At 48.8% G+C, this 21,996-nt stretch overlaps 1 protein-coding gene across 1 annotated transcript in view; it reads right to left on the bottom strand.

The window, feature by feature from the left end:
- Window positions 1–1,073: 1,073 nt before the first annotated feature.
- LOC128720026 (uncharacterized) overlaps window positions 1,074–21,996 on the bottom strand; it is a 51,020-nt gene continuing 30,097 nt past the window's right edge. The window contains exons 4-12 of the mRNA XM_053813709.1: window positions 18,875–19,010; window positions 18,534–18,799; window positions 6,485–6,627; window positions 5,148–5,203; window positions 3,736–3,862; window positions 3,510–3,674; window positions 3,211–3,442; window positions 2,835–2,935; window positions 1,074–1,965 (exon numbers count right to left, since the gene is read on the bottom strand). Coding sequence (XP_053669684.1) covers window positions 1,074–1,965; window positions 2,835–2,935; window positions 3,211–3,442; window positions 3,510–3,674; window positions 3,736–3,862; window positions 5,148–5,203; window positions 6,485–6,627; window positions 18,534–18,799; window positions 18,875–19,010 — 2,118 coding nt within the window. The remainder of the gene's footprint in view (window positions 1,966–2,834; window positions 2,936–3,210; window positions 3,443–3,509; window positions 3,675–3,735; window positions 3,863–5,147; window positions 5,204–6,484; window positions 6,628–18,533; window positions 18,800–18,874; window positions 19,011–21,996) is intronic.

Raw genomic sequence — 21,996 nt, 5'->3', positions numbered from 1 at the left:
CCGTGTTCAAGGGTGCATCTAAAGTAGGAGCGCGAGAGCTTTTGGGGCTAGCGGTTTTCGAAATCCAGCGAAAACTCTACCCCATATGCACCTGGCAGTGGAGCATTGGCGGTACCATGCGCTTCGGGATGCGCTTTGCAAGCTCTCGATCATATGCCTTGCAACGCTTCCCCCATCGCGTATGCGTGTGTGTGTGTGTGCGCGTGAAATACGTATGCATGTAAATCCTGCACTACAGCTATTATCCTAGCAATGCTACATAAAACAAATATCTAACGTACGATTAAACATATAGACAAGACGGGAACAACGTAAAATGGGGTGGATGTTTGATTTATGACGGTTTGTGTGTGGGTTTGCTGCGAAAAATGAATCTTAAATGGACCACAGTCTAATTTTCGTGCAGTTGGCAGACTTTTGAGTTCACGTTCTTACGCGCTAACAAAAATAATAAAAAAAAGCTCTACGAAAGCTCGGCAAAAGCTCGGTGCTTAAAGCTCGGAGCTTTTCCACGTTTTACCTACTCGAACTAAGGATACATATATTATAAATCTCACCTAAACGAATCACTGTTTGCGAACAACTAAATAAGGGCAAACAATATGCAACGGTGTGCAACGAAGAAAGGAAGTATAAAGCAAACAAGAGAAGATACAAATAAAACACAAAACTATAAGATAAAACAGCTTAGCTCAAACACTGTGCAACGGAGCTGTGAAACTGGGACACAAAAACAGAACGAAAACATGAAAAAGCTAAAAACTGGCGCGCACACACTTGGCACAAGCGAAAAAGGATACAGCGACGCGAGTGAGCATGAAAACACGAAAGCAAAAAAAGAAAAACATAAAACGCCCAGCAACAGCAACAAGGATGCAAGGATGGCAGACACATTCCTAAAACGGATGCGTGCAAACCGAGCAGGTGTTGGAGGTGGCCACCACTCCAACAAACCCTCCAGCCCTGCGACCGGATGGGCACAATGTATAAAAGAAAGCGTAAAAAAGCACACACAAAAAAAAAACAGGGGCGAAGTGAAAACAAAATGGGCGCACAACAAATAGGACGCGCTCTCAGTAGTACCGGCCGCTGCGAGCTGTCTGCCGAGGCGTGCCACTAGTGACGCTGGCCACACTGAGCTGACTATTCGCACCGAGATAGTTGCCGTTGAGACCATAGCTCGCGCCCTTGGCCGTGGTGCGCTTGGCGAAGTAGGAAAAGTTGTAAGGATTGCGCGTCGTCGTTTGGGCGATCCGGTTGAAGTACACATCGAACACCGGATGGTAGGTGGCTTTCGGTTTGCGTGTGGTCGTCGTGGTGGCACCCCCCTCGTAACCACCCTGCTCGTACCCACCGTCCCCACCGTCACCGTGCCCCGACCCGTAACCGTACTGCTGGTGATGGTGCTGTTGCTGATAGCCGTTCTGCTGCTGGTGCTGCTGTTGGCCGTAGTGCAGTGTGTTACTATTGTCATCCTCACGGTTGCCACTGTTCCAGGATGGGCGATGCGTGGTGCTGGTGGTCGTCGTCGTCGTCGTCGTCGTCGTGGGGCTTTTCGTCGAGCTGAAGGTGTATTTACTGAACACGTACGGGGTCTTGGTCGTCGTCTTCGTACTGTACGGGGTCGGCTTGGTTGTCGGGTTGTAGTGATTGTAGTTGTTGTTGTTGTTGTTGTTGTTGCCGTAGTTGTTGTTGTAGTGATATTGGTTGCCATTACCGTTACCAGTATCGCTAGGACTAGGGCTTTTAGCAGAATTGTAATCATTGGGATAGGTACTCGTGGACTTGTGATTGAAGTACTGGTAATAGTTGTTCCTCGTCGATGTCCCTGGCGGCGGTGGTGTAGTGGTGGTGGTGGTTGTGGTGGTGGTGGTGGTGCTGCTTGTCGTTGTGGTGGATGTCGTTGGCGTGCTAGATGGTTCATAATATTCTTCCTGCTGATCTGACTTGTCGTCGTAGTTATATCTAGAGAACGTTGATCCGTTAGATTTGCGCGTTAAACTCTTGGTTTGCTTGGGGTTTTTGTTTGTTTGATGATGGATTTTTTTTTGGTTGTTGTTGTTGTTGTTGATGTTCTTGCTGTTGGAGGCCACCATTTGGGTGGTCTCTTTTTTTTTTTGCTTTTGCTCTACTGATTGGACACCGTCAAGGACTTGGTTTTTGTTTGATTTGTGCAAATAGGATTAGCAAAGACAGAGACAGTTTGTGGTTCGTGGAGATGTTGAAGGGTGAGATCACTATTTACAGATGGATGGTTTGGTGGTTGGCGCTGTGTGTGATGCATGACTTCCGAGGGCGCTCTGACCGCTCGCGTGTGTTGATTTACCCTAGGGTGGCCACGTTTACTAATGAGGCCACGATCGCTGGACACCTGTTTGTGGTCCAAAATGGCTCGCTTACGGTTCTAGACTTGCACACTCGCTCGAAGGGGCAGATGAGAGAGTTTTGTGTGTGTATGTGAGAGATGGTGTTGAGGGAACAGGACTTCTGGATGTCAGGATCTTAGGGAAATTGGTCACTTTGCCATGGGAGATGGATGAAAATGAGGATGGGTGAAAGGGACGCGAAATTAAGGGCTGTCTGGAGTGCTATATTCGGCACTGACGATGAAGTAGTAGTAATAGTGGAACCGGGACTTCGACGCAACGACGGATATCCTTACGAGCGGTGTGCTCGTGCCGCGCGATGTTTTGTGAGTGACGAATGTGTGGTGTGTTTTGTGTAAGTGGAAGAACGACAGAGGTAGAGATCGTGCAAAACTCTTCTGAGAAGGCTGAGAATTTGGGGGAAGCTGAGACGGGTCGAAGGGGATTCCAGCCGGAATTCATACGTACTTCACAGACTGCTGATTGTAGCGCGTGTACGATGGCGTATGTTGCGAATAGTCCGGTATAATGTTCTCGTGTTCCGCGACACATCTACCATCGAGGCAGTGCTAATGAATAGTTAGTGTGTTTTTTTTCGATCGTACGTATTTTGAGATGAGTTTCGTAACAAACCGCAAGCAAACGACAACGAGTAACGGTGGCGCATCCAATGGCACGGCAAGCGAGCCAGACAGCAAGGAGAACGTTGGGAATAAGGATAAGGATATTGATGGGGTTGGTTTTAAAGTTGCGGGAAAAAAGAGAGAAAAAAAGACAAAATAGTTCCGTTAGTAGGGCACACGAATGGAGGACCGTTGCTCGAAGGAGCACACGCTTATAATACTTGTCCGTCTCCGCAGGAAGATCCTTCGGCGGCAGGTCGATAGGCCACACAGTAACCGCTTGCCGAGTCGAAGCAGAACAGCTGTGCGCAAACGCGTTCATCCTTAAAGCACGCGGACGTTCCGCGATCCCGCCGGCACTGGGCGTCCAGCGAGAGTAACGTCCCTGGCAAAGCTCGTCCTAGTGCTTCGTCCTCGTGCGGTGGATTATGAAGACAACTCGCGGTATCACCACTAAAAAAAAAGAGAGAATGCTTTTGCTAAAAAAGTTCCTTTAGAGAGTCAATTAAATTGGACTTACTTCAGGAAATGGTGGAAACTTTGCACACTACACGGTGACCAGCGGAATCCTCGCTCGGTGTGCCGCAGATCCGACATAATGTAGCCATCCTCCCAGCGACACTTCTCGGCACCTGGCCCTCCAAGGTAGCTCGGTGGAGGCGATCCGTCGTGCACGGCACCCAGCCTGTTAGAAGTTGGAAAGTTAGTCACCCATACACAGATACCCAGCTCTCCAGCATACGTACAAATGGCCAACTTCATGGGCGGCGACGATAATGCCGCTGAAACCGCCAGTATCCTCGATGATGGCCACGCTGTTGACCTTCTCCAGGCGCTTGTTCACCACGCACGCTCCACCGACGTACGCGAATCCTGCGAATCCGCGAGTTTAGATGGATCGGTGGATAAAGGAAAGACGCATTAGTTATCCTCGCGGGTTGCAGCTGCACTATGCACCTCTGTGTGCGTGCACTTAAGAGTGTGTGTGTTGCAGACTGTGGTCTCCTCAGCCCAACCAGGGACCAAACCAGTTTTGGGGGGAAAAAAACAATAAAAATGCATCCACCACCCGTGATGTTTTATGTGCATCGGTCCGCTATCTTGGGAGCTTTTAATGCTTTCTTAAAAAAACTCCAAATGAACAGGTGCCCCCACCAGGTGTATTAGTTTACCCACCCACATGAGCGATTGGTTAGAATGGTTGAAACGAAATTAATGAAGAATATAGTATGATATAGAGTAAGGATTCCATCACAAGGATTTGAAATATTCAGCTAAGAGAAGCGGTTAGAAATCAGCCATAAATGATAAAGAATATATGTACAATCTTCCAAATGCTGGAAGAGCGTAAAGATATAGAAGTAATAAAGTCACAGTTTCGGAAAATAAAGGCTTCAGGAGCGTGACGGTAGAGTTGTGACAAAAGAAACGTATGAAAATGTGGCGAACAGTGTCCGAAAGAGAGAGAGAAAAATAGTTCTAAAATGTGACAAAGCTTTCCCAGGACACAGAATATGTACAACACGGCTTCAGCATACGCTGCGGCCAGGTAGACTTCACAAGGACGAAGCATTTGCACACAGAAAAAAAAAAAAACAAAATTGGCTCGTGAAAATGAAGGCCTTGAAAGGCTTCACGGTCTCGTTTCGATTATCTACAATCAGCATGAGATGGTGTGAAGAAAAAAAGAGAGAAGATCAGGCACGAATCAAAATGTACAGTATGAGAAAGATCGACAGTGTGATGAAGTGACAGACGAAAAACAAAATGGCCCCATCAGGGAGCCCCCACTGAGGTCCACTCAGGACGAAGAGAAAGAGTGAAAAAATAAAACATAGTTCACAAAACATGTACAATAGCAACGTGAGCGTGAGAGCAGTGAGCAGGGAAAAAAATACATAGGCCGAAAACACAGAAAGTGAATGCGCAGTGGCAGGATGTGTATAGGATGTGTGTAGAAAATAGAGCGGTGAAAATCCTCTACTAGAGCACGAGAAACACAACGAGAGGATCAAACAGGCGTTTGAAGGTTTTGCTCAGAGATGCAGATGCATTTGTTTGGCTATTTTTTTGTTTGTTTGGCGGTCGGCTGATTGGTTTGGGGTGCTGGGTTTGCAGCAGTGCCGGCAGCACACCTCAATCGGTGGCCTATAATTACCTGCGGTACCGCGATTACACGCGTCATTTGCATATTGCCTTCTACACATATCTAGTCTGTAATGGTAACAATTAATTGGTGGTGGTTAACGATACGATCACGAAGGATGCAGCAGGACGACATAAAATAACACACGCTTTTGTCCGCGGTTTTGACGAAGTGGGCGATGAATTGCTTCGAGTGAATGGCGGATTTATTGGCCACCGAAAGATGCACCAAAATGTGACACGTTTCATGTTACCACGTGTCACATTTATCCTTTTTTCTCCTGTTGTAATGTCGTTGTTCGTCGCGTCATAGAGTCGGTGGAAATTTAACGTGATTAGTTCTGTTTTGGGTATTGCGTACTTTAGCAGGTTTTGCAACAGTCTTGCGTTTGTACGACTGGTCGGTAAGTTAAGTTATTGCAGTTAAAAAATTAAATATTTTAAATTAGCTTCACCTCCATGGAGGATCCCACTTCCGATGGCGTAACATTCGCGGCTTAGACAAAAAGATCACTGACGCGATCTCAACGGATTAGCAGTTTTAAGAAGGGGGTAAGTATGAAAAAAAGCTTCCAAAATCAGTATCGCATTAGAAGTGATAAAAAAGGGGGGGGTTAAAGCAAAGGACAAACCGAGCAAATTGAGGGTAAGTACTAGTTGAGAATATCAAATAAAAACAAATGCTATTAGCTGGTACGAGACAAAGATAGTAAGGAACTACGAGCAGAACGTAAACGAAAACAAACTCTGTCTGTTAAACTAATATTAACGAAAGCAGCTAAACTGAGCACTAAGGAAATAGTGAGGAAAATAGGGAGGAAAATTTACCAGCTGTGCCCTTTGTACAGCGGCCACCTTTCCTTCTTCGGCACATATCATACCTGCGAAAGAGCTCGATTAGTGCATAGATAGTGTTGGTCCTATTCATATGATTTCGCTTCGAAAGGTCAGTGGACGAAATGAGCATAGAGTGGGCTCGGAAATTTTAGGTTCAGAAGGAGAAAAAGATCTACTATTTTTGCGAGAAAGGACGAAACCAAGAGTAATGGCAGAGAATGGGGGAGAAATCCTTTAAAAAAAGGACTCAAAATTTTACAGGGACTACAAAACTGCACAGAGATAAAATAAACATCGCCGGAAAATGAACACTCAAAGGTCCAATCGGTTTGGATGCCGAATTCAGCGCTCACGGATGGTTCAGCCGTCGCCTGGATATAGTCTTGCGCTTCTTCTAGGGTCGCTGCGTGGTCTCTTGTGAGGTGGTCGAGTAGTCGAGAACATTCCCGGAACACCGGATTGCCGGTACGTCAGTCGTTCGGTTCCTCCGTCACGTGAACGCGCGATACTTACTTCGTGATGGCGACGGCGATGTCGTACACCGGCAATCTTCGCTCCCGGAACAGGTACTTGCCCATGTCAGTGAGGGCGGCCGCCGAATCGATCGCATCCCGGCCGACTCGGTTCCGCTCGAGGTATGGTGTAGCATCGCGGCCCTGGAAAATGGAGTCGCAGAACAGAGAACGGTGCCTTTTAGGGTTGGAGAAATGTTTTTGGATCGCTTTTTTTACTGACGTAATGGAGGCGAATGAATCTTTCCTTGTTGCGCAAATGCACCGGTCGGTTGTTACCACATGTTCATCGGTAAGTGCGGCGAAGGCCACAGCAACAAGCTGTCTTCGTGACGACAATTGCCAATTACTGCTCCACATTGCGATGCAGTTCGCGCACGAAAAGCTCGCCTCAAGCGTCAAGCCAAGTGAAAGTGGATGTCGGAATATTATAAAACCGATAAAGAAACATGAGCTTGATGACGGAAGCGAGCTAATGGTGCTTTCGGATGGCAATTTCGCGGCCCTTCCGAAGGTCGTTCGACGGAAAGAACCTATTTTCCCAACCCAGAGAGCATGTGAGTCTCCCGTTTTGTTTGATTGCTCCGTGAGTGATATATGAAGCCCATTATTTGCGTTTCAGGAAGCAAAGTGCCACAAAACAACAAAATCGTCACGAGCTAGACTTCCGAAAATCCAAACCCTCCAGTATCCTGGCAGGTCTTCTCCCCATGGCTACACCTACTGGGTCTGCCTTCGCCCTGTTTTTTTTTATTCTGCGCCGTGGGACCAGCACTGGTGGTGTTTTATGAATGGACTCATTTGCATACGAAACACCTACTCGGTGGGGCGAAAAAAAAACGGTCCAGAGAGACGGCGTGGAGCTCCCGGGGTCGGACTTTTTGGCTCAGTTTCGAGCGGAACAGGTGTGCTCGGATGCATGGGTTTTGGTGAGGTGATATTTTTGAGGCGATATTTTTGGTAGTCCCAGCACACACACACACACACACGCGTGTCCTGGGCTAGGGTGGCCTGTTCGGAAGGTTGGCCGGCGGGGAAATATGACGTGTGTGTCTTCAACCGATCGCAGACCGCTGGCGATCGTTGGTGGCCGGTTGACCTTCACGAGACGGTTTCCGAAAGATGGTAATTTGTTATCTACATCAACAGAATCGGATGTTTTTTTCCCTCTTCTTCTTCTTATTCTTCTTCTCGCTCATTTTTCTTTCCCGCATGGAACCGCGGTTCCTGTAAGGTGAATGAATCGAAAAACCTAACCGAGCCGCCGCCCATCCGCCGGCGCAAAAAAGCAGGCACTGCGAAAGCCGCCACCAAGAAGAAGATGCAAATAAAGCCGGCAATAAAAGTTCCCCGTTCGGACAACACGGCACACGGTGCTTTGGAGCACGTGCGGAGGTGGTACTACCGGCCGATAGGGCAGCGGCTTTTATCGAGGGATATCTATTTCAACAAACAACAGCCACGCTGGTGCAAGAATGCCGTGGGAAACTGGCCCGGAGGAATGGGCGAGCGAGCGGTTTCCATCATGCCGTAAGCCATTTCCATAAAATCGATCGATTTATGGAGCCAGCCGGAGTCTTTAGGGCGGAGAATTAGCATAAATCACTCCCGGGCAATATTCGGTGCGTTTGCGTGCTTTCGTGCCGGCGCAAAGGCGCAACATTGTTGCAATTGCGATTGCGTGGCACCATTGTCCCAGTGACCGGAAAAAGGCACACAATGCTTCCCGAAATTCCATTCGTCTGGGTGAGCGACAAAACTCCTGACAAAACGGCGAGTCGTGGAATGTGATTAAAATATGCTACCAGGAATTGCAGCAGGAGGTCGTACGATTGCTTCGGAGAAATAAACCTCTCATGCGCAGATACACGCGCTTGCAGGACGAACAAATTGGTTCCGAGAAAAAAAACTTTCCACATTTCGATTTTGAGATCCAAAGGAAGCGAATGTACGATGGTTTCTAATTTGTGTGTTTTTTTTTATCTTCTCCCGCGCCATGTTGGTTAATTTCGAACGATGATATCAAACCGATGAAAAGCGGGTTCCGTGCAAGACCGCGCTGTGTGGCAACACGTTTTATGCACAAAAAGGAACCACGAGAAAGTGAAAAGCAACGCGATGTATTAACGAACCATCCCCCAAAAGGGAAACATTCCCCTTATTTTTTTTTGTTGCTTCATCAGTCGCGATTATTTTTTCTTCTGCCATTTGTTCCTCGGGACACTTCTCAACAAAGCACAAAAATCGTCGTCGATTGCAAACCTTCCAGCATTATCGACGAGTTGGGGAGATAGTAAGCACACACGGAGATAAAGAAAAAAACCCAACATGAGCCAGCTGAAGAGTTCAGAAAAGTTCGATCAACAACCAGATGAATGGGCGGACCATTACAACGAACGCTGGTTGGAACGCTGGACGGAGAAGTGGACACAAATTTACGACCTATTCTCACGACATTTAGCGCTTATTGATAATTTATAGTTATCCGCTTACTTGTCTCCCGATCGGCGAGGGCGGCCACTGGGGCGCGAGGAGTGCGTGAAGGACCTCGCCCGACATGGCAATGTTCCGCAATCCAGTCCAGGTGATCTTCGCTAAAGGACTGTGCCACGTGTTGTTTGAATGTTTTTTTTTTTTGAACATTTTCATTAAAAATCGATTTCAACATTTTGACAGAAATCATTCCACCCGGGCATTCTAAACGCTTACGGGTATGAACTCACCCCCGAAAATGCCGTTCATTTCAACAGCCCCGCCTCGCTGTATGCGTGTTGTAAACGAGCAAAGCAGCGTAAAATTTAAAAAAAAAAAACGGTGACTGACATCATCATCGATTCATCAGGCGGGTGTTTTGGTCAGTGCGTCTCGAGATTAGAAACGTGACAAAAAAAAAACAACCCCTCCGCACCTGGGCACGGCTGCGGGATTCATGTTTGAAATTTCACGCCCGAACTGTGCGCCCAACCCAGCGAGAACTCTCGTGGGCTAAGCCTTGCGAGACCCGCGTTTAACCTCGCTGAAGCTCGATCGCGCGAGTTCACATCTAGGCGTAGTTGAGGTCGCCGGAAAAATCGCCAACCCGTGGCCACCTGTTAGGAGGCGCATCCACCAAACGGTACACCCGAACCGATCGGATGTTGATACGCTTCAGGTTCGTGTGACGGGAAGGCACATCGCGTTGTTTCGATGGGTTTGAGATTCGCGTTTTCTCGCAGCACCGATGACGAAAGAACCACGTAGAAACACCCCTCAGAACACGCACCCAGCAGGTTGGATCACAGGCGCGGGAGGTTTCGCTGAAGGGTGAATGATGGTGAATCAATTTGCATATTCACATTAATTATACGGCTCGGGATCGATTAATGAAGCTGGATCATAAAAACGGATATCTTGGATATCATTATGAGCGGCATGTGGAGAAGGAAGGCGGCGGTGGCGAAAGCGTAGCGATCCTCAAAGGTGGCAGGGAGGTGAATTTCGAAGCAAAAAAAAAAAAGAGCACCAGGTCGGCTGATTAACGGAGCCGACGCGTCATTGTTGGGGCAAGATTGGGGGCTCCAAGAGCGAGAGCGAGAGCGAGAGAGAGAGAGAAAAATTAAATAAGACTCCCATCGTAAAGGTGCATTCTTCGCGTGTTTCCTTTCCGTTTGGCAATGCCAAAAAATCTGCCGGCGAACGTAAACAAGGCATCATAAACATGGTGGCATAATTTCCAGCGGAAACGAGCCAAATTCTCGACGCGAGCCACGGCCGTGTCGTTCAATGGCTTGTCCTACGGACGGGGAATGAGCAGCAGCCGAAAGAAGAAAAAAATCAGATCAAACAACGGTCGTAAATTCCTCAACGCCAGCTCGAGCCGGATGGCCGATGGCTACTAATAGGAAGGTGTCGAACAGGGTTCGTTGGCGCGAGAATAATCCACTTCCGTCAACTGCGTGCAGGGATGTGCTGATGCCTTCCACAAGCCCAATGAACTCACGCGTTCCATTAGCGAAGTTAAACTTTACAATCACTCAGCTCGCAGAGGTGTGAAGCGACGTTTTTCGATGGTTTTTTTTGTTGTTGCATGAACGTGTATGATTTTTACAACTCTTTCCTTCCTTCGCCAGTGAGCTGGTCGGTGTTGACCTACGAGCCCACCCTGAAGATTGGCTGCATTGAACAGGCGCACCTCTCGACGACTGTTTCCGTGCCACTTTTTACAGTGCTCGCAGCAGCAGAACTACAGCCGGGGCCATTGTCTCATGAAGTTCGCGTGAAATCTCCATCACCTCCATATACCAGAATGACAATGTTTGGCTCATTATTCTGCATTCTACCGGCAAGTCGAGAGCTCTTGAATCGAGGCACAACAAAGCCCATCTCACCGTGCCAAGCGTTTATGGTTCCTCCGGAGGTGTTCACGGATCTGAGCAGCACCGAGAAGGTGTTTGTTGAAAGTTTCGTTTGCGTGCCGCATGGTTGGCTGCAGGGTCATCAGGGACTTTAATTTGATGTACACTGTAGCACTCAAAGAGCACCCTCGAAACGCGCCATTGTGTCGTCTGTCGTTGTATTTTTCAGTAGTAATTGGAAATGCGACATTCTTGCGTTAGGAAATGCGGGAGAATGGCAGCGAAAACAATTGGACGCCTCGTCGAATCGTACCGGGGAGAGATGGTTTGCCGATGGTTTATGTCATTGTAATTGCTGACAGAAGCAGATTTATCATACCTGACTGCTTAACCCCTTGTGCTTAGGGCACGAACAAATTTATGCACCGTTCGTACCGGTTTGTGTCCCTCTGTTTTTGGGCGGACGACTTAATTTGGCAAATTAACGAACAATTCCCGTACGCGTTAGATCGCTTCATACGCTTCGCGTAACAAAAGACTCGCGCGATGCGGAAGCGACGAACCTCCAGTTGGAACAGCGTCATTTCGCTAATGATTCGCTTCGCCTCGAACGCGCTCGCTTCCCAGCTTCAGTATTGTTCTAGCAGCGGGATTGGGGGAGACGTGGTCGTCGAACGGATGCTTGTTTATAACCCCCGTCAAAGCGTAACATTTCCTTTTCACAATTTTTAAATGGTTTTTTATGAATTATAATTATCATCCGAAAAGGCACACACAAAAAAACAGCAGTTGGAGGTGTTTTGGTTGCGGAAAACAAACAAATTAGCTAGCTCTTCCTCGCCTTGTGGTTCGGGTTTACGAGCAACGGAAGTCTAATCGCTTCGCATTTCGACCGTTTACCTCGTGGGATATCGCGCGTTTCTGTTTCGGCTGTTTCCGCTTATCAAACGCGGTAGCATGAACCGATTATCTCACGGCAAGCCACGACGCGATAAAGAATGCCCCAGCAGCCCAAGGTTCGCTGGCGGAAGAGTGCAAAATTTATGAATTAATGCGCACCCCGTATCACCGCGTGTGTCGTTTCGTTATCGTTACCCGAGCCGGGTTGATGGCGTTGCAATCCGATCGGTGATTGGAAAATGGCTCACCGCAAAACAAGCCAATCACCTGGAAACTGCCGCACGGTATGGTATCCTTTTTCGGGTCGGACGAGTGCAGATTAAATCAGAACCCGAGCTCCGATCGCTGCTCGCCTGTCTCGTCTAATCCGCTATGCTAATCTGCTCGGGTCAACCATAAAAACGTAGCCCGCTTTACGATCGCAGCACAGAAATTAGCTCCAAATTGGCATGGCCTGAGCGCTCCCAATCAGCCCGCACGATCTCGATCGGAATCGGCGCAAAAATGGGCAAAACTCGCCGGTCGGTCAATTTGCTGCTCCATCGATCGATCCTCGGCACACACGGCGTATCCTTACGCACGTTTTGTTGAAGTTGTGGTGCTAATTTTCAAATAAATCACACGTCCATATCGCTCGAACGACGAACCAGACGGCGAATAAATGACACACGCTTTCGGATGATGGGTTCGTTGCTCTTACGCACGCACAAGTCACTCGCTACTCTAGGCCACACGAAGGAGCAGGTGTGTTTGATCGAGCGGTGGAACGGAAAGGAAGCCGAGAAAAACATTCGAACCACTCTCTGGGGTGAGCAATTTATTGCCCAAACGATGAACTAAAAATAGATGCAAAATTTTGCCCAAAAAAACCCCTAAACCATGCGTGTTTATGGTGCATCGGTTGAATGCCATGCCGCGCGCGCATGTTCTCATCGGATCTTTGACCTTTTTCGGTGCGGCGTTCCCTTCGGCGGAGGTTACGGTGTGTCATGTTCTTGGTGTGGTATAACGTTTTACAGCTGTAAAATGTCAAAAAATGACCAATCAATCCCCTGTTCGGTCCATAAAACGCTTGAGCTAAAATCCCGGCGTTTTTGGGCAATTGTTTGACCATAAAATGGTACAACGCGGGCGATGCTACATGGAGCTCGACCTTTGCGCTGGCCTGCAATAAATGTCTCCCTATGCGATGTTGCAAAATGCACGATCGGTGCGAATTTGTGACCAAAGGTCGCATTGCACAACCTTTTTCCCCGGGGCGCGCGGAATGCGCATGTTATCACATTTGCCTGACGGTTGGTCACGAAAATGGAACAACCGGATCTACAACTTCCCGTGACGGTGGCGCACAAGCGAGCCCATTAAGGGTGAGCACATTTCACACTTTCGTCCGTTGTTCCGTGAGTGTCGGTTATGATACTGTCTCGAGAGGCTTTGGTGAAGTGTTGCTTTTCTCAGCCAGACATGATGCAGCACTCTTACGATCGATTCGCTCGTTCAATCATTGATTTTGCACTTTCCCGAGAGCCAGCTCGCGAGCCAGGCTGATTGGCAGAAAGCGTGCCTTTTAATTTCAAGGCAAAACTCAAACGTGCACGTACGTTTGAGATAGGAAAAACAAAAAAATATCTTTCTTTCTTTCAAGATAACCCTCGAAGCTCGTAGCCAACCGTTTGCAATTGCGTCACTCAGGAGCTGCTTCTACTCAGAGCAGCCAAAGAAAATCTTAATTGAATCAACATTCGGTACCGGGCTGGTGCATGTAGGTCATCGATTCCTTTCGACCGGTGTCATTAATTAGTGAGCGGGCAGCATCACCAGCTGCACCAGCTGGGTAAAGGTCACACCGTGGGCAAACTAAGGCATCCATCGAGCGTCCGTCACGATACCGGGCATTGCAACACGATCACCGTGGTCCGCAATCGTCCACCAGAGCCTTAGGGCTGCCGTGTGCCCTTTTCTGGTGCTTCGATCGTTTTGTTTTCCATTTGTTTGTCCCCCACCAGAACGGCTGTCGTGGTTTGGTTTTGGTGACGAGAAATTCGTTGATGTAACAAACCGATCGAGAACATAATCGGAGAGCACATTTTACTCACGGTCATCTTATTTCTCACTCACAAACCGACCGGAAGACACCGCTTATCCCGTTGAAATGCGTCAACCAGCGAGCGTTTGTCAAGTTAATGCGTCTGCTTGCGGTTAAAGCCCTACGCTCGCTTGCGGGAGGATAAATGGTTGCGATAATTTCCGTTAATTACCGCCCCGAACGATTCGATGCGTATGCGCAATTAAACCGTTGCGCAAAGCACACGCGGTCCGATGCAGTTTATCGGCCGTACGCGAACGAACGCCGCCACGTGCCGTTAAGTGAGGTTAAACCGCGGGCTAGAAAGGCGGTTTCGCTTGCGAACGGAAGCGCAATAGGCCCAGATGTGTGTGTTTTTCGAGCGACTTTTCTTGGCTTAGAACGTGAAGCATTTCGATCTCACCCCACCGCAAGCCCAAACGTTGTGAAACACTCACGTGCGGGAAAATGTTACTACCGCGATCTACATTCGAACGGTTGCCCTCGGCTGGCGTGCATTATTGAAGATGGGTTTCAAATTGCGAAACGGTTGCAAAATTTCAATCAACTCGAGATCAGCTTCACCACGATCGACGCAATGCCGGCGCTCGATTCAATGCCACCGAGCCGGACAGCCATTACTGGCATGGGTCCATTTTGAACCCTCGATGAGTCGTCGTTGCGTCGAAATGCGCACGGCCAGACCAAGCCATCAATCACGTTTCGCGAACCTCAAAGTCGCCCGGTCGTGTTCTGTGCCATGTAGATCGCACGATCGTCACACGTTTGTCTTTCGGCTGGTGGTTTCCCGGTGCACGGGTGCACCGGAGGACACCTTGACAGCGGAATTCGACAGGTTTGTGGCGCGTAATGCTGCGCAAACACGTGCTTTCTTGGTCAAGCGCGCGCGCGCACGCGTGCTTGTGTGTGAGCGATTCTGCGCGCCTTCACGTCGCTTCGGTTGGGTTCGATCTATTTGCTCATTACTGACGATTGTTTGACATGCTTTAAAGGTTACGGGCGAGCTGCTGCGCGGACGTTACTGAGGCCGTTTTGGTTTGGTGACGTTGCGCAAGTGCCCTTATCAAGCTTTACTTTGGGGTTTGCATTCGTGTTTTCGTTCGATCGGTAAATCGACATTTCATTGTGTTGCCACCCTTACATTCGGTGGCGATTCCAAGGGTGCCCTTATCAAATATCAATTTAAAAATTAATTGATGTTTTCCATACGCGAGAAATTGCCTTTCTGTAACGGTCGTCAGGTGCCCTTATCAAGCTGTAATTTAAACATTAACAAGTGTTTTCGTTCCACGACTTTTCTAAGAGTTACCGCGTCCAGTGACCCTTGCGCCAGTGAATAGTTGAAAATAATGCCCTTCTAAATTGCTTTTTTCCCCACAAAAGCAGCCTCGCCGGTTCGACCGGGTGCTGTGGCAATTTTTCCACCTTTTTTGCTGACCATTTCGGCCCCAAAACCACACAGACAGGCAGCCGCTTGTAGCCCTCCCAACAACCGGTTGGTGGTCGGTCCGATTAAGATAAAGGCACAAACACACACACACACACGCATGCGATGGGGAAGAACTAGACAAACGGGTATGCTAATTTGCACTTGGACGCAACCGGCCAGCCAACCGGTCGTCAGCCGGGCACAGCATCTTCGCGGGTATCCTCGAGACATCGCAGCTCATCGCAAGCAAAGACGAAGACGAAACCCATAAAACTGTAGTTTATGTCGCGTATTCCGCCGCCGATTCGTCTTGCGCCCGCCGCCGATTTCGCATCAGCACGAAACTCGCGGCTTGTGTGGGGGTCTCAGGGTATGATGGGTGAAACAGGGAGAGAGAGCAAATGGAGCCGATGTTCGTCAGGTTGGATCAGGTGGATCTGCACCGGCTGATTCTCTGATTCGGCTTATTACCGTCGGTGGTTAGCACGGACACAACACATACACACACTGGCCATAAAAGTACAACGAAAAGCTCATTTTCTGATTCACCCAAATGGCGAGAGGAACCACCCTGTACGGTACGGCCAGGGTGTCGAAAAATTGAAACAACCTCACTTAGGGTTGGCCTTGAAACAACTCATACAAGCCACGCTGCTGCAGGATGCGAGCGCGATCTAGATCCTCGCGCGATCCATCGAACGATCGCGTGAAAGGCCGAAGGATGATGGACAGGGTGTTCGGGTTTTCTGTGGAAAAGGTTACGTTTGTGCAGCGTGACGAAACTCGCCAGCAAGTCTTCGAGTGACATTTCGCGGCTTTTCGAGGGCTTTTTTTCTGATCCCTAATGGTTTTTGTTCATTCGGGGTGCCGTACGTGTTGCAGAAGACGAGGTTAAAGGTGAGCTGCTGATCGAAAGCTCCCGTGGAGTGAGCACGCATTTAAAATAAGCTCCCTGTCGCAACAGATCGGAGCGCTTTCCACGCAATGCGTTATTTTTTTTTCTCCCACCAGCATAGCAGAATAATCGATGAGTCGAACAAGTCGAAGGTCCGTTGACTCACTGGATGCTGCAGAACGCGGGCTTTCAATCCATGCTCTACAACAAGAGCGTAAAAAAATCACTGCACATGCATTTCCTTCACTCCAAACCGTGCACTAAACTGCATTCAGTCGTGTGTCTAGTGCAGCGAGCAGCACGCAAAAAAAAAGCAGAACAGTAGCTCGCGTGTGGTCGTCCCAAGCCCGCACATTTGAAGCGTGTCACTGCCGCTTGAAGAACAGCTCCTTCACCTTGACATGGGGCATACGCGTTTGTCGCACGCATGTCATCGTCGAGCGGCAGGTGTTGATTAATTGCAAATGGCTTCCATTAGTGTCAGGTTGCCGGATTGCCGCAGTCAGCGCAGTGACACAGATACTGCAGCATGCGCGTGGGCACGCATCGCAAACATGAAACTTAAATAAAAAAGGCTCTTAAACGCAACCATGCCGGGGTTTCCCACCGGGGAGTCGTCCTTCGGTGTGTGTGTGCAGAAAAATAGATCGCGGAGAACGAGCGGTGCAGGCATTAATAGATCATGTGTGCCAGAGTCGATGACGAAACAATGGGTCAACTGCCCCTGAACAGATGAGTTCGTTACCGATTCTGAGCTGATCGCTGGGTTTCATTACGATGGGAATGTGAAGCTGCAAGGTTGATGGACCAGACTCTCAGCAGGAGATCCTCAAAGGGAGCATAATTTCTTCAACACGAACCGATTCACCTGCGCGATGTTTGCATTCGATTGTTGCGTTCGATCTTTAATGGTCAGCCTGAAGGACGCAGCAGTCGAATGTCCTTCAAAACGATAAGATGTTCGCAAAAAGAAGGGCTAACAGCACGCACATAAAACACATTCTCCTTTCCTTCGGTGTGTTGCAAAAGGTGAAGGATATCAGTTACTCCTGGCTCGGTGCGAGATTTAATCACTATCGATGAGTTCATCTCCTCGATGTGCTCTTTACGATCACCAATAGAATCTTACCAAGTTAAGTGCTCCCTCAGGACATCACCAGCGGTATCTCGACGATCGATCAAACACCTTTACGCCTAGCCGATGACCCAGTGCCGATGGCAACGGATTTCATGATGGATGACGGATTAATCGGCTCAAAACGGTCAAGATGGTCAACCTTCGCTGCATCCGCCCGCGACACAACCCCTGAGGCAACGGTTTCACCCCACCAGTCAGCTTGATGGATGAACCGAACCAAAACGCTGCCCTTTTTTAACGCCACTCTTGGGCAATAGTTGGCCAAATTGACAACTTTTCCGAGCTCATCTTCCCGCTCGGGGCCGTCCATTGGAGAGGCCTAATGAACGCAGGCTTTGCAGGCTTGCGCAAGAATTATTCCCCACCGTGCCCGCGGGCTTTCGTGGGGTTTTATTTTTGGGGCCCAACCATTTGCGGGATGCTATTTTGAGAAAGGATCTTCACCCGTCCACGAAATGTCACGCAAAATGAAAGACGTCCAACGGTCGGTTGTGTTGCGGTGATCGTGTGACGTTTAAATTGGGATTTTTTTTAACGTCTCCCTACATTTCCATTCCACGAACGAGCGGCGTTGCACGTAGCTTTCGTCTGTTAATTTGACATGTGATTTGCTGCGCACGTTCGTGGCATCGTGTGGTTCGCGTTTCGTGCCTACGCCGTTAATTAGGGGTGCTTGATGGAAAAGCGCTGGCTAGTCTAGCGCGTAGGGGTGGCTTATTTTCAATATCGCATCTGGGAGGTAAGCACTAGCGTTTTTTGTTAAACCTTTGGCATCATAATACGCCAACCATGCGTTAAGCGGCAACAGTTTAATAGGACCCAAAACGCGAATTTTGATGATATACAAAATTATAGCAAAAACAAAACCAAATGCTGCATCATTTTCTTGTTTTGTTCTTAGTAATTTTGAAAGCCTCCTACCAGACCTGCTGAACATTCCAATTTATATCGCGGCAATTAAAATGCCATAAACCTGTGCTGCAAATGTGCAGCAGACGAGGGTCGTAAAATTTTGTGACCATCCCAGCCCATTCGCGGGTCGATGGGTCCGTGTGATCATTTGCTGCTCGTAAACTGGGAGACAAATTTAAATTCGTTCATTATCCCACACGACCGAGCCTCCCATCATTTCGGTGCAGGAAAGAACACGAGGGTCATGAAGGTGCTTCTGCCCGAAAACTGGGACTGGAATGCTTGTACAATTTGTTCATTCGCACTATAAAACCGACACGTAAAGCCTCGTAAGGCTCAGCGGAAAGAGTACCTACCCGCGAGATGATGATGCCTGCGATGCTGATGCGAATTTTAGGACCCTTTAGCAGCCGGTACCGCAGGTCGACGCCGTTCCAGAAGGAGACGAAATAGCGCTTCACCTGCACGTTGTCGCCACCGTGCAGCCGATAACCGTCGTAGTCAACGATGACCAGGATCTCGGGGTAGATGACGCGATCGTTCGATCTTGGGGTCTTGTAGTACGATTGAGGGCTGCGTTTTGAGCGAAATCGCTTCTGCAGCCGGTCTGGTTCCATGAATGCTGTATGGGGTGGTAAAAGTACGTCGAGTATTATTCACTCAATTTGGAGGAGAAAATTAGCGAGAAAAGACGTACCGTAATCGCTAAACTGTTCGTTGTGCTCCTCGGGAGTTTTGCGCTTATAAATAACGTGATGAACACTTCCATCCTCCTCCTGGGAGATTTCGGTTGGCACTGGCTTTATCACTAGTTCATGACCTATACTACCCTCCTGTAATGGGAGAAAAACAAACGAAAATGTTCATAAAACATTACAGTAACCATTGCTGGGGACGATAAACATAGATGAAGACCTTCGCACGTAGAATTGTAAAATACATCGCCCCTTTTGACACCTACACCCTAGACCCTGTGGTGCGTAAGCTCAGTGGTTTCCTAATCCTAGCTCACTCGCGATCCCCAATGAAACCATCCAAAAAGAAAAAAAGCCTCATGTTTCGACCTAAGCAAAGGTTAATGGACGCAAGGGCACTTTAGGGGTGCTGGTTTGCGCGCGTGCGCCATCACCGCAACGAAAACAAAACGGCACCCAAAACGGTAAAGATGCAGTGAAGTGGCTTTTGGCCTTTCGCAGGGTTGGCAACCCTCTGTCAGACAACCGCGTTGCGGGGATGCTGCGTGTAACTTAAAACAAAACGTTCGGCTCATAAACTTTGCCTGTCCCCAGAGCAGAGCACCATTAAACTGTCAGGCTGTCGCAATCGCCAGCGGCCAGCGTGGTGCATTGTGTTTCGGTTATTTTAAGCAACCCTTAATGGGCACGCACGCTAGCGCGTTATTAATGTGATTAACCGGGTTTAACCGGGTTTTAAACAGGTTTAGCTTAACGTTTTCATCGTCGAAAGTATTTTTAATTGACTTTTGATCCCATATCGGAGCTTTCAGAGCTTGATAAAGTGAGCTTTATCGAAGAGCTTTGACCCCCTGTCAAAGCTCGTTTTCATCTTAAAACGTCCTGTCACACGCTCCTGCCAACCTTGAACGCAATTCCAGATGCATCTCAATCACAACCATCGCTTGGGGATGGCTTTCGTAATTCCACCGTGAGCCCACCGTGAGATGAGCCACCTTCCATTTCGATATCAGGAGGTTAGCCCAAGCGTAATCCTCGTCGCCTTGACCGCATTCGCTGAAATCGAGCACGCGCGTTGACCTTCGTTGACTTCAGCCAGGCGCCAGGCGGGAAGAACCACATAATCCCATCCCCCCAAAAACAAGGCGATCTCTATCGGCCGGTCACCGATTGACGGTTGGCGTAAGCTTTCCGCTTTGCTCGAACCGTGGGCGAGCTTGTTCGGAATGCCAACGTTCGGAGAGTGGGATGCACCGGCCACCGGGGCCTGGGTTTCGAAAAAAAGAAGGCCCCGAAAATTAAAAATTCGTGCAAGAAACACGCTCATCCAGAAACTTATGTAACCAGCGCCAGTGCCAGCGCCAGTGCCAGTGGTCATTGGGTCGCAGGACGCGCGGACCCAACTCCCAGGGGTTGGTTTGCAACGCCACCAACGGTCGGCCTTGCGAGCCCATTTGGTCGACCTGAATCCGGTCCGTTGTTCGCTCTTCTAGTTCGCGCGTGTGCACGAGCAGAAGGTGTGAAAATGTGTTCGCCTGGGTGACACGCGCCCGCTTGGGATTATCTAATGCGGTCGAGCAGATGTGTGACGGTGAGCATTATGAGCGCCTCACTGAAGGTCTTTGGGTTTGTTTGGTGCGTTGATGCAATAATGAATGCACTCGGGAGAATGCGCCTGCACATCGTTCGGTCGATTTGAGGTTATCTCTTTATTCCTTGAGGAGTTGAGATATTTTAGAGGCTTATAAGAGCGCTGTTAGCCAATCGAACTGACAAGGTCTACGAGCTAATGCGTTTCAGCTCGTTCGGTAATGAAAGCCTCACACTTTGGTCAAGATTACCAAGCACTCAAATGCACTTTTGTGGTCATTTGCGCAACTGAGCACCAGCGCAAGTGTCCCTCGGGACATTTACTTCATGGGAGAAATTGCGAAAAAAAACCCAAACCCACAACCTCCACACCGATGATTCGATTGTGCAAGAATTGATTAATGCGTCTCTGGTGTAGGACTTCACAAAAAAACGGCACCCCAAACGGCGCGAGCCATTATTACCGTGTGGTGGTCCTCCAGCTGAGCAGGATTCGATTCACATTCGGCGACGTTTTTGCGGTTCGTCTCGGCCCGGACACGCTCCTTCCTTTATGGCGCGATCGCTATCTGACCACGACTGATGATGGATCGCAACGATCGCGACGATCGCGAGCTTGCAGAATCAACACCCCGACCGGGCATCAGCAGAATGATGTCGAAAGGTTGCGGTGTGATCGGTGATACGCCGTGTTTAGAGCTTTTATGACCGATCATTTGTTATATTGACGGTGCGCGGATTGGGCCGGACGTCTGAGGTCGGATCCTTTCAGGGCAAAACAGCCAAACAGACCGTTTGTTCGTTCTTTTTTTTTTTTTGGGTGTAATTATCAACCTCAAAATGAGACTCATAAAAGCGAAATCCATCGGAAGGAACGTTGTTTTGAGTGTAATTAAAGTACGAACTCGGCCAGGAAGCTTACTGATACTGATTATCAATCAAACATCAGGTCCAGGGGCTTTATGGTGGCTAGGCTTATGTCTGTTCTGATTAACTCATCGCTCAAGCCAGCAGGCGGACCTCTCGCAGGAGCATCTGTGAAGCCCGGCAATGTTTATGATTCTGCCAGCATTACACTCACGATGTACGATCGGCAGGCAGGATCGCACGAGCATGATGAAGATGGTGCGCTATCGTAAAAATACCACAACGCTGCGACTTCCTGGATCCATTCAACGGGCCAATCCCGTGGAGCATCGCCAATCAACAGTTGATTAGTGACTTCATCTCGGTTTTGCGATATTGACAGCTTCCTAGAATTGTCTGTTGGTTCCACAATCGATTTGTTGCCCCTGCCAGGGCGCTGTTTATTCCAATCGACCACCCGGTCACGATTATGTATCCTCTTCTGGAGTGACTGCTGGGGGCTCGGTTGCGAGAACCTCACCGTTCTGAAGCTTGTCCAGTAAATGCAAATTATTTCATGGCATTGTATAATGCAATCGGCTCGTAAATAAGACTTTGAGTGTAGCAAAAAGCAGATGCAGCGATACAGAATTCCGTGCTCTAGACGAGATTTTAATGATACTTCTTG

This window comes from Anopheles nili, chromosome 2 (assembly GCF_943737925.1).
Source record: "Anopheles nili chromosome 2, idAnoNiliSN_F5_01, whole genome shotgun sequence".
In the NCBI taxonomy this organism is placed as follows: domain Eukaryota; kingdom Metazoa; phylum Arthropoda; class Insecta; order Diptera; family Culicidae; genus Anopheles; species Anopheles nili.
This window is presented reverse-complemented; position numbering and strand designations above follow the sequence as displayed.